This window comes from Brassica napus, unplaced genomic scaffold (assembly GCF_020379485.1).
Source record: "Brassica napus cultivar Da-Ae unplaced genomic scaffold, Da-Ae ScsIHWf_1385;HRSCAF=1965, whole genome shotgun sequence".
Taxonomy (NCBI): Eukaryota; Viridiplantae; Streptophyta; class Magnoliopsida; order Brassicales; family Brassicaceae; genus Brassica; species Brassica napus.
Window position 1 is genome coordinate 14,850 of NW_026014802.1, and position 17,560 is coordinate 32,409.

The 17,560-nt window shown below is 34.2% G+C and overlaps 1 protein-coding gene, 2 long non-coding RNA genes and 1 pseudogene across 3 annotated transcripts; 3 read left to right on the forward strand and 1 right to left on the reverse strand.

The window, feature by feature from the left end:
* Positions 1-1,833: 1,833 nt before the first annotated feature.
* LOC125597199 lies at positions 1,834-6,158 on the forward strand. The gene is made up of 4 exons (XR_007331554.1): positions 1,834-4,051; positions 4,137-4,240; positions 4,480-4,618; positions 4,700-6,158. It is a non-coding gene; the product is annotated as an uncharacterized LOC125597199 (long non-coding RNA).
* Positions 6,159-6,182: 24 nt separating this feature from the next.
* On the reverse strand, positions 6,183-9,068 carry LOC125597197 (zinc finger BED domain-containing protein RICESLEEPER 2-like). Its single transcript, XM_048771967.1, has 4 exons — positions 8,683-9,068; positions 6,916-8,613; positions 6,480-6,546; positions 6,183-6,351 (listed from the first exon to the last, which is right to left on the reverse strand). Exons 1-2 carry the CDS (start codon positions 9,066-9,068, stop codon positions 7,443-7,445), a joined length of 1,557 nt encoding a protein of 518 aa, XP_048627924.1. The 3' UTR covers positions 6,183-6,351; positions 6,480-6,546; positions 6,916-7,442.
* Positions 9,069-13,579: 4,511 nt separating this feature from the next.
* Positions 13,580-15,400, forward strand: LOC125597200. Its single transcript, XR_007331555.1, has 5 exons — positions 13,580-14,121; positions 14,291-14,358; positions 14,444-14,547; positions 14,787-14,925; positions 15,007-15,400. It is a non-coding gene; the product is annotated as an uncharacterized LOC125597200 (long non-coding RNA).
* A 194-nt stretch (positions 15,401-15,594) lies between these two features.
* On the forward strand, positions 15,595-17,134 carry LOC125597198 (annotated as a pseudogene).
* Positions 17,135-17,560: the final 426 nt, after the last annotated feature.

Sequence of the window (17,560 nt, forward strand, 5' to 3'; positions counted from 1 at the left end):
ATATGCTGTGTAGACTACAGGAAGCATACATAAATATAAGAAGATAGACGACACTCAGGAAAGCAATAAACAATAAAGGATCGTGGTGTCTTTTACCCTTCATATCCAAGAAGAATGCAAAGATTGCAGGAAGAATATTTTATTATATGGCCATCCACTCGCTCAGATTCAGAATCTTCTCATGTTTCACTTGAAGCTTCTTCACCAACCGGTTTCTTTTCTGATCTCTCAGTCTGGGATGTTGTGTAGACAACTAAATATTCCAGTAAACCCATGACTTGAAACATACAGAACAGAGATCTTGATGAGTTTTGTAGCGGAAAGCATTGTGAAATCAAAGTTAAGAGATACCCTTGACCAGAGATCGTGAGGCAACAATTAATTTGAACAACAACTATCAATCTAAAATGAAAAGACTTGGTGAATGTATGTATTATCAAATCTAAGCCAGAGCTTTTGGGATTAAAATCACCAAACGGAGATTATCTATCGTGGCGTAGACATCCTCGTCCTCCCTTGTAGAACAATCTGGCGCTGCAAAGAAACAATTTTATTTCATATGAAGATCCACACGATCTTTCAACCTTGTCGATGTGAAAGCATTCAGAAGAACTCACCATTTAATAGAATCTCCCTCTCTGCAATGACGACAGTGAAACTCAATCAGAATAAATCAGTTATAATAACTTTATAACCCCAAAATTAAGTTTTGGAGCTAACTTGCTTTTGACACAGAATGTGAGTTGATTGCTTTCACTCTGCATCCCTCTTTATATGAGTGATAGAGGGAAGTCGGGAAAGGATGCAACTCTTTTGAAAAGGGCAATAATGTGTAAAATTTATTGGAGAAGATGTAAACGAAACTCTGAACGGCGAAGTTGAATGGAGTAATCAGAAAGGCCACGAAGGAAGAAGAAGTCAGGTTAGATTGTGTCAAAGCTGACATGACATCTTAAAACAATTTGATTGGCTGGAATTAAATTGCATATGTGGACACTCTTAGAGCTCTAGCTCAAGAACTTTTAGTATTGTAAGATTTCAACCAAACAATTAAATTAGGAAATATTTCAACAGAATATATACATATTTAAATAAATCGCATTAAAATGAATAGTTAATATTTAATGGTGATTTAACATTTATAAACAAATGCAAAATATCAAAACCATTAATATGTTTGATCTATTTTGACTAATCTACATAAACCGGCTTACCGAATATGGTAGCAAAATTTTTAAAAAATAATTTTAATATTCACCAAAACTAACAAATATCAATATAACTATTCATTATTTATGATTTATTATTTGAATATTTATATTGAGATGTCCACCGAAGATCTGTTGCAATCAGATCATGAGTATATATATTTAATATTTAAATAACTTCTTATATTCAATAATTATAGTTTACTATTATATTTAAAAATGTTTTAGTCCACTCTCTAGATTTTTTGTCTTATATATATATATATATATATTATATTTAAGCATATGTAGTGGAACATGTCAGTCAAAAATCTGTTGCAATCAAATGAAGATATCTTATCTCTTAATTTCATGCATTTATTATTTATATATTATAATCAAATCTTTCAACAAAATTCTTGGGCAATCAATTCACGATATATTCTATTTAACTTTACTAACAAGAAATTCCAAAAATAATCTTATCTTATAAGCATAAGATTTTTAGAGAATTTATTAAAGAATATTATATTTCAAAGCTTATCGTGAAAGCTAGATTATTTAGAAAAAATTTACCGATTTACTATATATAAGACATTCACAGCGGAAAAACAAAGTGACTGGATTTTATGATGTTAACTATTTGAGGCTTTTAATTTAGTAATTTTAATTTATTTTAGAATGTTAAGATTTTATATATACATATATTTTTGGTTTGCTGATTCTTGTTTTGGTTTATGTGCAGATGAACTATCATAATGATTCCTTCCTTGCAGATCGACTATGATTTGGTCACTCTTCATTTTCTTCAGATTTTTATTGTGAACTAAATATTTGTCTCATCTATAAATCTTATGGTATATTAATTATCTTCACATTTCATATTTATTTTCTCGGTTAGATCTAATCGTGATCAATTTAATGTCACAAATTTATTTCACTGGAATAGCTACGAAAAATAGTCGATCAAAAAATCAAAAACTATTTGACATGAATTTTTTCAAACACTAGATTGTATTGGTAAGTCTTCCTAACTTCTATTTTAAGTTTTAATAGTAGTATTGATGTAAACACCAAATAAACCATAACTGGTGTTGCTATTTTCGTCTTTTATTTTGTATTTCTCATTTCTTTCAATCATGTTATTTAACATGTAATCTTTTGTAATGTAAAATATGATAAATATTTGTAAGTTTAAACGTAGAGAATATATGATAAGTATTCACGTCGACATTGTTATGAATAGAATGATATAATGGTTTGTTAATTTAACTTATTGTACTTACATAAAAATGAAAGTTCAATTTTCTATATATATATATATAACATGAACTTAAAAATATTCAACACATTTATATAAGACTTACAAAGGAAGAAATTCAAAACGCCAATCAAAATTTAGTTTTGTCAGTTAAAGTTTTAATAGTTTTTTAAATCAACTTCTTATTAAGATTTATCCTCTGTAGAAATAGCCTCAGCGGAACGCCTCACACCACTTCACAACGTCAGACATAAAGGTAACCAAAATATATAATTCAGATTTCAGAACAACAAATAACTTTTTATAAATTTGGAGAAACCAAAACGAATGATGAACTAATAAATATGAATAAAATGTTTTGTCAGTTAAAGTTTTAATAGTTTTTGAAATCAACTTCTTATTAAGATTTATCTTATGTAGAAGTAGCCTCAGCGGAACGTCTCGCACCGCTTGACAACGTCAGAAGCAGACATGTACGAAGGTAACCAAAATATATAATTCAGATTTCAGAACAACAAATAACTTTTAGAAATTTGGAGAAACCAAAACGAACGATGAACTAATAAATATGTTTTGTCAGTTAAAGTTTTAATAGCTTTTGAAATCAACTTCTTATTAAGATTTATCCTCTGTAGAAATAGCCTCAGCGGAACGCCTCACACCGTTTGGCAAGGTCAGATGCAGACATGTACAAAGGTAACCAAAATCTATAATTCGGATTTCAGAATGACAAATAACTTTTAGAAATTTGGAGAAACCAAAATAAATGATGAAAAATTGTTAGAGGGCCTGGTTTATTATTTGATGCGTCTTAGTGGGCTAAGACCAGCTCCATTGGGGGGCTCTTCGCACAAGTTTTTAACAAAAAGGAAAAAAAAAATGAAAAAGGCCCAAAAAGCAAAGAAAGAACCGCTGCTTAAAGTGGGCTTTCTAGAGCTTGTAAGAAACCTTTATGTGGCAGTTTGTTATTGGACCGTGCATTAATTCCTCTTTCTCTCCTTCGTCGAAGGTCTGGCGAAATCTATTCTTCTTCAGTCATCGATCTCTCCATCTTCTCTCTAGTCCGTTGATGAATCTTCTGAAGAACATCCATACAAAAAACGCAGGGCTTCTCTCTTTCCTCCGTTAGACCCGCTCTCTCTCCAACTTTCTTCTTCGTCTCCCACATCGCAGCGATCGATCCGCGGAGGATGAGCCTCTGTCTACTTCTGTTGCAGCGAAGGAGGAGATCGATGACTGAAGACCAATCGTTTTAGTCACGAACGGAGATGGGATTGATTCGATTGGGCTCGTTCTATGACTCCTGGAGAAACCATTGCTTTGTGTTCCGCCAGTATCAAAGGTGCCACAGCCTTTGAAGTTTCAGGTATGCTGATTTTGATTGAATGATAGTTTCACAACATCTCTAAGATAGAAAAGTTAACGTTTCAATCTGAAAATTTGAGTCTTTATTGAAACAACGATCCTCTGATTCTCAAGTTGTTAGAAAAGTGTCTATTGAGTTCATAGGCTTTGATACTATTCTTTTGTCTCAGGGACTCCTGTGGACTGCATTTCGTAAGGATTATCCGGAGCCCTTCTCGCTTGGTCAAAGCCAATACTGGTTAGTTAGCATTGTTTAATCATCTCCATCATAATATATGTTATTACTAATTTCAAACATCATTTTCCTTGCTTGTTTTCTTCAGGTAATTAGTGGAATCAATCAGTGATCAAGCTGTGGGCTGGAGCCAGGGAACACACTCTCTGTCAGAACCGTATTCACCATCATCAAAGCATCATTTGGGAAGAGGTTAGTATACTTTTCTTTTAAGAGAATGTGATATCGGTTAGGTTTGGAATTAAATAGAATTTAGTGTAATGGTTTGTGTTAGTTGCGGTGAAGTGATTGACATTAGTTTGAGTTGCGGTGAAGTGATTGCACTAGTTTTCTGGTTGTTTTTGTTTTAGGTGTAGACATTGATTAGCATTGTGTCTCTTTATGCTCATGTTTCATATCTTTCTGTTTTGTGTCTCTTTATGCCGTTGCAGGTGAAGAAACAACTGAAGGCGAAGAAATGGTTTCTTGGTTCAGTAGCTGGGCCTCCAAGCATTGCCCTGATGCAAAGCATATGAATGTTGGCAGTGACACACAATTAAGACAGCTGTTTTTCGGTGGCATTACTAACAGGTCCATATGCTTCTTCTAAGTCTTCATCTGAACTGCATTTGTATTTGACATGTACTGAGCTGTCTCTTTATGCCGTTGCAGGTGAAGCGAATACATGTGACAGAAGAAGCCAAGACATGACATTGGTATGTTTCGCTCACTCATAAGCTTGTGTATTTTGCAATGTTTTAAAAACCGGACCGGATACCGACTCGGCGTACTCACTGGTTCACTGGTCTGACCGGTTCAACCGGTCGAGCCGGGTTTTTTATTTATTATATATATATATATAATCATATATATAAATCATCTAATGAATAATATCTATAAATAGTATCAAAAATAGAAATAGAACAATTGAATCTTGAATACATAATGAACTAAATGAATACATGACAAATTAAATTTAAAAAAATCTGTTGAAGAATGATAAAATATCTCAAACTTATTCAGTGGTATCATTTCATCTTAATGCCTCCACCTCCGCTCTCTTTCCGACAAAAGTCACAAATCAAATTTCTCTTTCCATTCTGCTCAGTGCGTTCTGTTACATGTCTCCAAGCTATGTCATCTTTTTGATGTACTGAACGTTGAACAAAAGAATAATACATTAATATTGTTATATCAAATCTTGCGGTTAAAGAGAATCAGTGAATCAAACGATATTTACTTTTTCTTACAATTGTGCAGTCCCAAAATCTTATAACCATGGAAAATTCAGATGATGAGAGGATGGTGTACGAGAGACAAAGAGAAGATGTTTGGGGTTTTTTTTGGAGAAATTATTAAAAAAAGAACGGCTATTAAGTATTATCAAGGATTAGCCTAATATAAAACCCTAATTAAAATTTAAAATGTACTAGAACCGGATTTTAGTGTCGACCCGGGTTACTGGTTTTGCCGGTTCTGAACCGATTTTTCTGGTTTTTATCTAATCCGGGTTTTGAACCGAACCGGACTCGGCTTACTTAACGAGTCACGGTCGAACCGGTCCGACCGGCCGGTCCGGTCCGGTTTTCAAAACCTTGGTATTTTGTATTTTGTCTAGTCGTATTGTGTGCTCATTCTACTTTAAAAAAAAAAAAATTTAAGAACTCAACGAGGTTCTACCATTGGATTAGAAAAAATTAAATTAGATTAATAAAAGTTCTAAACCTTTCAAATCACTATATTTATTACTAATTTATTGGTTAGAACCCATAAGGGGGTTCTTATTGATGGACATGTTCTAAGACTTTATCATAGCAGCACTCTCCACGCCGTCTATACGCCCACCAACCAGGCCTTGAGCAACACGTCCCTCCTCTAGGGATGTCAAGTTGGGCGGCCCACACCCAAATGGGTGTGTACAGTTGGGCCATTTAACACCCATACCCAAAAACACTCACACCCATTTAATTCCCATACCCAAAAACACCCACACCCAAGTTAGCCCATACCCATTGGAAATAACCCAAGACCACCCATTATTATTCTTTTTAAAAATTAGCTCAATTTTGTTCATAATCAATTATTGTAAACTCAATTTACAAACTTATATACTTATAGAAATTAAAAATTATAGAAAATTTGTATAATCTCAATCTAAACTCAATTTTAATGTCATTGAAAATTTCTGAATACAAATGTGATGTAAATTAAATTCAATAGACTTCAGTTTTTCATAACTCTCTGTTTTATGTAAAAAAAAAGTTATAACTCTGATATCATGATTCACTTTGCTCCAGCTTCCAGCTTCTTTACTTGTCTTCAGCCTGCAAGAAGGAAAAAAGATAGCAACTTGGAGTTATTCAATGATTCTCATAACTTGTATGTAAGGGCAGAGACATCAACACAAGCATTAACATTTCAAGCAAAATAACTGTGTTGTATTGAGACTTACGTAGGGATGCTGACGTTGAAATGCACATATTGATCCCCAAATATTGTTGACTTTCTTGCTCTAATACCTGTTCGTAAAAGGATGTGATTTGATAAGTAAACACACAAGAATATACTCAACGTCAACGCTTGATTTTCTCACTCTCTCCCAACTTCTAAATGGATTTGATAAGTAAACACACAAGAATATATTCAACGTCAACGCTTGTTTTTTTTTTTCCTGTCTTGCACTCACTAAATTGGCTTGTCACAAGCAAAAGAATAAAAGCTCAGTGTGAACAAAGATAACAAGATCAGTGTGAGTTAGTCAAGTTCCTTTCTATACTAACTCAATACTAAACCCACAAACTAAACCCACAAACTCAAATGAGTTACTTGCAAGACTGATCAATAGCTAGAACATTTCAATATCTTATCCAAAAGTACAAGATCAGTACCTCAATTCAAGTCTATAGATTCTCCACTCTCTTCTTCTTTCTCCTTCTCTTTCTCTTCTTCTTCTTTCTCCTCTTCTATCTTTTCAACAGACTCATCACCTACCAAAAAAATAATCCCATGAAGATTCTGAAGCAATTTATTATATGAATAAATTATAACCAACACTTACCAATTTCAGGAAATCCTTTTAACCAGTTCCTTGTGCACACTAAAGCTTGAACATTAGTAGGTAGTAGACAGCTCCTATACTTGTTAAGAACTCTACTACCTATACTAAATGAAGATTCCGATGCCACTGTCGTTATTGGTATACTCAGAACCTCTCGAGCCATTACTGCCAACTCTTTGAACCGAGCTGAGTTGTCTCTCCAGTAATGTAACACATTCAGTTTCTTGTAAGCGGCCATGTCGAGCAATGGCTCATCCAAGTATATATCAAGAGTAGACTTTCCGCTACCAATAGCTTTCTGAGAAAAAAAGGCATAGAATCCCTGAAAAAAACAGATTAATCATCACTTATATGATATCAAAAGGTAATAACACTTATCAGAAATAACTCCAGAACAGAACTTACACCATAACCGGCTGGAACATCTTGTGTTTCTACTTGTGAACATGCAGCACTACTGGTTCTCTGGTTTTTCTTGTAAGCTCCAAATAGTTTATAGATCTTTGAACGCACATGAGCCAATCTTCTCTTACAACTAGGCTGATTTAAAACTGAGAAACAATATTCCAAGTAGGCAAATTTCAGTCTTGGATCAAAAACAGCAGCAATTGCAAGGATATCGCTGTACTCTTCCCAGTATTTATCAAACTTGAGCTTCATACACTTCACCATTTCACAAATGATAGGATCACTGAAATTCGCATGAGCTCTCAACCAACACTCAATTTTCCAAACTTCATTGAAATACAGATTTGATGTTGGGTATGAAGAACCAGAAATCAAATCTGTAATTTCAGAAAATGGCCTTAGAAGCTCACAAATAATTTCTGCTCTCCTCCACTTAGAATATGAGGGAAAACTCACATAACTCGCTTCTGCATCCGCCAAGTTACCTAGTGCCTGCTTGAACTTTATAGCTCTATCAAGCATTAGGAAAGTAGAATTCCAGCGTGTACTTACATCTAAGACCATACCTTCATCACCCTCAATCCCCAATGTCTCTACACAATTTTGAAACATTATTTCTCTACTTTCTGATCCTCTAACGAACTTGACACTCTCCCTGATTTTCTGCAAAGCTCCTCCAATCACTGCCAAGCCGTCTTGAACAATAAGATTAAGGATGTGAGCTGAACATCGTACATGGAAGAACTCGCCACCGCAGACCAGATCTTTGTGCATCTGTCTCTTCATGATACTCTGCATGCTATCATTCGAAGAAGCGTTGTCTACAGTGAGACAGAAGACCTTCTTTTCCAGTCCCCACTCCTTCAGCAGCTCAATCAACTTCACAGCAATGACTATTCCCGAATGAGGCGGAGGAAAAGCCGTGAAAGCCAATATTTTAGCTTGCAAATTCCAATCTTCATCGATGTAGTGTGCAGTCAAGCAGAGATAGCCTTCAATCGTGATAGCCCTCCAAAGATCTGTTGTTAAACAAACTCTACTAGGAAAATCATTTAAGATTTTCCTAAGTTTCTGCTTTTCATTCTCATAAATCTTCAACACATCAGAAGCTGCTGTGTTTCTACTCCACTACTCAATACTGGAATTAGCATAAGTAAAAGCCATTCTAATCCTCTTATACTCTACAAACTTGTAAGGAAGATCATGCTCAATAATGGCCATATCTATCATCTCACGAAACACCATCATATCCACATTCTTAGGACTACTTCTAGGTGTTCCAACAGCTTTTGGACATACCTTCATATGACGAGTCAGAGTTGAGGTTCCATTCCTGCGAAGATTCAAGAAGTAAAACCTTCTACAGAGGTTGCATCTGATCTTAGTTGTACCATCAGACAGCCTTCCTCCAAGTATAGTAAACTTTCTCCAGCACCTTGAGACTTTACGGCGGGACTGAACTTGTCTCGGTTGTGTGCCTCCGTTAGCCTCTGAATCCTCTAAAACTTCATGATCCTCTATATCTTCATCCATCACATCATTCTGACCATCATCGTTCAAGTCTATAGCTTCCATTTTCTGAGTACAAGTAAACTAAAAGACTTATATATTGTGTTTCTAAGTCACAGACACACAAAACCTACACGTTAAGAGAAATATAGTTATCCACTTTTTTTATATAAAAAAAAAAGCAAAAACGTGATGCAGCAAAGAGGCTAAACATATAAAAGCTTTTGATTAATGCAGTCTTTAAGAGCAAGACACAACTCAGAGAAAGAATTTTTTTCCATAATTTTTTTAAAAAAATTTGAGGGTTTTATGCCAATGTTTCACTTTGATTATGCTCAGGACCATCTCTGATCTGATAGTAAGTTTTTTGGAATTAGAAAACATAATCACTTAAAATGAATAACAAATAGTGGCCTATATATGGTAATCAAAACGACTGGTTACAAGGTGATTTCCCACACCTATACATACTTTATAGATTTGGAATACAAAGTCTGTAGTGGAGCAAGCAATGGTCCTCATTTTTATCAAAATGTTACCCGCACAGGCTTTTGAAATTTTTATCAAAATTTTTATCAAAATTCTCAAATTATTTCCCATTCCACCTCCTGATTCATTTCCCAAAATATCCCACACACAAGCAAATACATATTAAATCTACCAGAGAACATGACAAAGATCACCAAAGCTTGATTCTTCTCTGAGTTTTGTTCCTAAAGCTAGTAGATACCTGTCAAAGATTAAGGCTCTGAAGGGTTTTTCTGCAGTTTCAGGAGGTGGAGGTATCCTTTGCCGAGCAGAGTATTGCTTTGCTACAGTCTAACTCAATAACCTACACAAACAACCAGCAAAGAATCACAAAGCAAAGTTAAAAGGCCATAACCAAACTATTATCTGAATGACTGCAAGTAACAGGTAAAAAATAACTATCAAGTTACACACATAACAAGAGAGCTGTATAAATAAGTACACAATTCAAAGAATATTCCCCAAATACATACACTTTAGAGTGCAATGAAGACCTCTTGTACTCCAGAAACTCTGAGTATATCCATGCTATGAAGACAGGGATGACTCCGAGCAGAAACGAAACCTGCATTTAAAGAGAAATACAATACACGTCAACCCAAAACCAAATCTCAAGTGTGCATCGTTTCTGAACCCAAAACAAAACAATATTCTAAACGATTCATCATCATCATCAGAACTAGAGTAAACAATGGAAACAATGGAAACGAGATTATCATCCACAAAACCCACAACACCCACAACACAGAAAGTAGAGAAATCGCGAGATCAGAGCTAAAATCGAATCATACCTGAAATTGTAGAGAAATGAAGAAGGGAATCGATGGGAGGGAAGAGAGAATCGTATGGATTGATGAACACAAGAACAGTAAACGAAGAGAAATCTGGGAGGAGAAAATCGTTGGTTGCAGAAAGAATCGCGAGAGAGAAGAAAAGAATCGGGAAAAATTATTTCTGATTGATTTTTTCCCAAATTCTCTAAACCCTAGAAATTAAGTTTTTGGGCCAGCCCAACACCCATTTGGTTTGGACCAGTTAACCCATGGGCAAAGTGGGTCTTTAACCCAATTGGTCAAAGCTGACATGACATCTTAAAACAATTTGATTGGCTGGAATTAAATTGCATATGTGGACACTCTTAGAGCTCTAGCTCAAGAACTTTTAGTATTGTAAGATTTCAACCAAACAATTAAATTAGGAAATATTTCAACAGAATATATACATATTTAAATAAATCGCATTAAAATGAATAGTTAATATTTAATGGTGATTTAACATTTATAAACAAATGCAAAATATCAAAACCATTAATATGTTTGATCTATTTTGACTAATCTACAGAAACCGGCTTACCGAATATGGTAGCAAAATTTTTAAAAAATAATTTTAATATTCACCAAAACTAAAAAATATCAATATAACTATTCATTATTTATGATTTATTATTTGAATATTTATATTGAGATGTCCACCGAAGATCTGTTGCAATCAGATCATGAGTATATATATTTAATATTTAAATAACTTCTTATATTCAATAATTAAAGTTTACTATTATATTTAAAAATGTTTTAGTCCACTCTCTAGATTTTTTGTCTTATATATATATATATATATATATATATATATATATATATATATATATATTATATTTAAGCATATGTAGAGGAACATGTCAGTCAAAAATCTGTTGCAATCAAATGAAGATATCTTATCTCTTAATTTCATGCATTTATTATCTATACTATTAAAGCAGGATCCTATTGTCATAATTACCTTAGGGGCATGTTTCCTTCACTAACATTGCATGTTTCATTAAGGGCAATTAAGTAATATTAATAACAAATCTATATTGGGTCATTATTTTTGGATCCAGCCCAAATCAAATCTCTCTTGGGCCATTTGGGCCTATTAAAAAATCAGATTCAATTCTCACTTTTTTTTTTCCTTTGGGCCATTGAGTCCAAGTTCAAATAATTTTTTTTCGACTATTCTTAATTATTATTTTTTCTTTTCTTAATATAATTTAAGCATTCATAAAAATAATTGAATTTTTTTATTGAAAATTATAAATCTTTATTAAAAGTATATAATTTTTTAATTAAAATATTAACCCCATAATAAAATTAATTTATCAGAGTTATACCAACTTAATTCATTAAAAAATAAAGTTTATTTTTTTTAACATAAATAGTCATTTAAAATGAAATCGATAAATAAAGATAAAATTTTTAAATCTTTTATAAAATAAAACACAAATATAGGAAAATATGACATTTACAAAATATTTGTCAATTGAAAAAATAATAATAATAAACCCGCGCTTTGAAAGCGCGGGTCAAAATCTAGTTTATATATTATAATCAAATCTTTCAACAAAATTCTTGGGCAATCAATTCACGATATATTCTATTTAACTTTACTAACAAGAAATTCCAAAAATAATCTTATCTTATAAGCATAAGATTTTTAGAGAATTTATTAAAGAATATTATATTTCAAAGCTTATCGTGAAAGCTAGATTATTTAGAAAAAATTTACCGATTTACTATATATAAGACATTCACAGCAGAAAAACAAAGTGACTGGATTTTATGATGTTAACTATTTGAGGCTTTTAATTTAGTAATTTTAATTTATTTTAGAATGTTAAGATTTTATATATACATATATTTTTGGTTTGCTGATTCTTGTTTTGGTTTATGTGCAGATGAACTATCATAATGATTCCTTCCTTGCAGATCGACTATGATTTGGTCACTCTTCATTTTCTTCAGATTTTTATTGTGAACTAAATATTTGTCTCATCTATAAATCTTATGGTATATTAATTATCTTCACATTTCATATTTATTCTCTCGGTTAGATCTAATCGTGATCAATTTAATGTCACAAATTTATTTCACTGGAATAGCTACGAAAAACAGTCGATCAAAAAATCAAAAACTATTTGACATGAACTTTTTCAAACACTAGATTGTATTGGTAAGTCTTCCTAACTTCTATTTTAAGTTTTAATAGTAGTATTGATGTAAACACCAAATAAACCATAACTGGTGTTGCTATTTTCGTCTTTTATTTTGTATTTCTCATTTCTTTCAATCATGTTATTTAACATGTCATCTTTTGTAATGTAAAATATGATAAATATTTGTAAGTTTAAACGTAGAGAATATATGATAAGTATTCACGTCGACATTGTTATGAATAGAATGATATAATGGTTTGTTAATTTAACTTATTGTACTTACATAAAAATGAAAGTTCAATTTTCTATATATATATATATAACATGAACTTAAAAATATTCAACACATTTATATAAGACTTACAAAGGAAGAAATTCAAAACGCCGATCAAAATTTAGTTTTGTCAGTTAAAGTTTTAATAGTTTTTTAAATCAACTTCTTATTAAGATTTATCCTCTGTAGAAATAGCCTCAGTGGAACGCCTCACACCACTTCACAACGTCAGACATAAAGGTAACCAAAATATATAATTCAGATTTCAGAACAACAAATAACTTCTTATAAATTTGGAGAAACCAAAACGAATGATGAACTAATAAATATGAATAAAATGTTTTGTCAGTTAAAGTTTTAATAGTTTTTGAAATCAACTTCTTATTAAGATTTATCTTATGTAGAAGTAGCCTCAGCGGAACGTCTCGCACCGCTTGACAACGTCAGAAGCAGACATGTACGAAGGTAACCAAAATATATAATTCAGATTTCAGAACAACAAATAACTTTTAGAAATTTGGAGAAACCAAAACGAACGATGAACTAATAAATATGTTTTGTCAGTTAAAGTTTTAATAGCTTTTGAAATCAACTTCTTATTAAGATTTATCCTCTGTAGAAATAGCCTCAGCGGAACGCCTCACACCGTTTGGCAAGGTCAGATGCAGACATGTACAAAGGTAACCAAAATCTATAATTCGGATTTCAGAATGACAAATAACTTTTAGAAATTTGGAGAAACCAAAATAAATGATGAAAAATTGTTAGAGGGCCTGATTATTATTTGATGCGTCTTAGTGGGCTAAGACCAGCTCCATTGGGGGGCTCTTAGCACAAGTTTTTAACAAAAAGGAAAAAAAAAATGAAAAAGGCCCAAAAAGCAAAGAAAGAACCGCTGCTTAAAGTGGGCTTTCTAGAGCTTGTAAGAAACCTTTATGTGGCAGTTTGTTATTGGACCGTGCATTAATTCCTCTTTCTCTCCTTCGTCGAAGGTCTGGCGAAATCTATTCTTCTTCAGTCATCGATCTCTCCATCTTCTCTCTAGTCCGTTGATGAATCTTCTGAAGAACATCCATACAAAAAACGCAGGGCTTCTCTCTTTCCTCCGTTAGACCCGCTCTCTCTCCAACTTTCTTCTTCGTCTCCCACATCGCAGCGATCGATCCGCGGAGGATGAGCCTCTGTCTACTTCTGTTGCAGCGAAGGAGGAGATCGATGACTGAAGACCAATCGTTTTAGTCACGAACGGAGATGGGATTGATTCGATTGGGCTCGTTCTATGACTCCTGGAGAAACCATTGCTTTGAGTTCCGCCAGTATCAAAGGTGCCACAGCCTTTGAAGTTTCAGGTATGCTGATTTTGATTGAATGATAGTTTCACAACATCTCTAAGATAGAAAAGTTAACGTTTCAATCTGAAAATTTGAGTCTTTATTGAAACAACGATCCTCTGATTCTCAAGTTGTTAGAAAAGTGTCTATTGAGTTCATAGGCTTTGATACTATTCTTTTGTCTCAGGGACTCCTGTGGACTGCATTTCGTAAGGATTATCCGGAGCCCTTCTCGCTTGGTCAAAGCCAATACTGGTTAGTTAGCATTGTTTAATCATCTCCATCATAATATATGTTATTACTAATTTCAAACATCATTTTCCTTGCTTGTTTTCTTCAGGTAATTAGTGGAATCAATCAGTGATCAAGCTGTGGGATGGAGCCAGGGAACACACTCTCTGTCAGAACCGTATTCACCATCATCAAAGCATCATTTGGGAAGAGGTTAGTATACTTTTCTTTTAAGAGAATGTGATATCGGTTAGGTTTGGAATTAAATAGAATTTAGTGTAATGGTTTGTGTTAGTTGCGGTGAAGTGATTGGCATTAGTTTGAGTTGCGGTGAAGTGATTGCACTAGTTTTCTGGTTGTTTTTGTTTTAGGTGTAGACATTGATTAGCATTGTGTCTCTTTATGCTCATGTTTCATATCTTTCTGTTTTGTGTCTCTTTATGCCGTTGCAGGTGAAGAAACAACTGAAGGCGAAGAAATGGTTTCTTGGTTCAGTAGCTGGGCCTCCAAGCATTGCCCTGATGCAAAGCATATGAATGTTGGCAGTGACACGCAATTAAGACAGCTGTTTTTCGGTGGCATTACTAACAGGTCCATATGCTTTTTCTAAGTCTTCATCTGAACTGCATTTGTATTTGACATGTACTGAGCTGTCTCTTTATGCCGTTGCAGGTGAAGCGAATACATGTGACAGAAGAAGCCAAGACATGACATTGGTATGTTTCGCTCACTCATAAGCTTGTGTATTTTCATATTTTGTATTTTGTCTAGTCGTATTGTGTGCTCATTCTACTTTAAAAAAAAAAAAATTTAAGAACTCAACGAGGTTCTACCATTGGATTAGAAAAAATTAAATTAAATTAATAAAAGTTCTAAACCTTTCAAATCACTATATTTATTACTAATTTATTGGTTAGAACCCATAATGGGGTTCTTATTGATGGACATATTCTAAGACTTTATCATAGCAGCACTCTCCACGCCGTCTATACTCCCACCAACCAGGCCTTGAGCAACACGTCCCTCCTCAGTGATAAGTTACTTTATTACCCTCCTCTTTCCTTAGGTCCCCCGGAGAATATTCTTCAAACAACTAGACACGATCGTCATTTCCTTACTCAGATACTGTGAGTAATATTTTTTAATTTATATATGAGTGACCCCTGCGTGAGTTATCCACTCAGCGCCCACTGAAAACACTCGAGATCTAAATCTTCATCGTCGTTTTCTGTGACTACTCCCGATCTTCGTTTGAGAAAGATGGCTCGAAAGTTCTTCGTCGGAGGCAACTGGAAATGCGTAAGCTATCTTCTCTCCGCCCTAATATTATTTTGTGTATTTCTTTAGTGATCTCGTCGCGAATCTGTTGTTCTCGCCGATCTTAAAATCGTTGTTTAAGGTTTGTTCATCGCTTGGCTCGATTGATTTTTGAAATTTGAGATCCTTGCTATGTGAATCTGATTCCGATGGTTGAGATTTGTTGATTCGATACTTTTGATCCAATCTGAGCATGGAAGCTGTTGGCTATTAAATGTTTAATCATGTTGAGATTGATATTGTGTCTCGCGGGAGGGATTTGGATTAGAGAGAGATTCTTGGATGGCTCTATGTTGTGAAATTTTTGAATGAATGTAGAACGGAATGCTGAGGAGGGAAGAAGATCTGAGGGAGGGGAAGCAGAAGATTGTCATGACTCTTAACGAAGCTCAAGTTCCTTCCCAGGATGTCGTTGGTATGTTCAGCATCTCATTTTACTTTTGATAGATCATTGAAATATAAGGTTATCTGCTTTGGTTTTGCATGTCTATAAACCTCTGATCTTGAAACATGACTCGTTAATAACTAATTAGAAGAGTTTATGAATTGCTTTTATGCTTTAAAAAACGTATTTCTACATGAATTTGGGAATGGCGAAAGATTATATATGCATGTATGTTCAAATCTGTCAAGTAGTTGTTATTGGCTAATTTTGTTTTTTCATATATGCAAAATATGCTTTGGTTTTTATGTGATATTTAACGCAATAACTCTATCCTGTTTATTGGGGTAATAACTTACTGGAAGCTTTTCAAAATGCAGAGGTTTTGGTTAGCCCCTCCTATGTGTTCCTTCCTCTGGTTAGAGCATATTGAGGCCTGACTCTCATGTTGCGGCACAGAATTGCTGGGTCAAGAAAGGAGGGCCTTCACTGGTGAAGTTAGGTGAGATTCTCTAGCCACTGATTTCCACTACAAACTCTTCTTTTTTTAAAAACATTACTATTGGGTTTATGTGAAATATATTTGGTTTTTTGAAGTTGCATTAGATTGTGTTGAAGTTGCTCTTCTTTGTCTTGCTTCATGTTCATGTTTTTTTCTTTTCTCTTATGCCTTCTGTACTTTGTGTGTGCAGTGCTGAGCTGCTTGTGAACTTGGACATCCCATGGGTTATCCTTGGTCACTCTGAAAGGAGGGCACTCCTCAATGAATCAAACGAGGCTGGTGGTCTTTCGTGACTGCCATTTGGATTGTAGTGGCTATGATTTTGATATTTTACTTCTATCCTTCATTTGTAGTTTGTTGGAGACAAGGTTGCCTATGCTCTTGCTCAAGGTTTGAAAGTGATTTGCTTGTGTGGTTGAGACTCTTGAGCAGCGGGAGGCAGGGTCGACCATGGATGTTGTGGCTGCCCAGACCAAGCTATTGCTGGTATTTATATTGTCAAACACTCTCCTTGTCACTATTTTAGTTATAGTTCTCTTTGACACTAGTGGCCTGTTACTGTGATATAGTTATCGTTTCTACTCGCTCTAAGTGTATAACTGCTTTAGTAAGGCAGTATACATGGGACTTTGTCTTATCTGTTAGTGTTTATCTCCTAACTGTAAAGAAATACTTTAGTGAGGCAGACATGGTGACTTTTTTTCTAACATAGAACTTCCTTTTGTTGGTAATCACAGATTCGAGTGTCGAACTGGTCAAATGTTGTCATAGCCTATGAGCCAGTGTGGGCCATTGGACCCGGAAAGGTCGCTAGCCCCGCCCAAGCTCAGGAAGTAAGTTTATTATCGAAGCATTGTTCTTATCGTCATGACTTTATATGAATACCAATATTCTTTTTTCGTGATGGACACAGGTACATGATGAGCTAAGGAAGTGGCTTGCAAAGAACGTGAGCGCTGATGTCGCTGCCCTACAACCGCATCATCTATGGAGGTAAAGAATAATACAATACTTTGATTTTAACC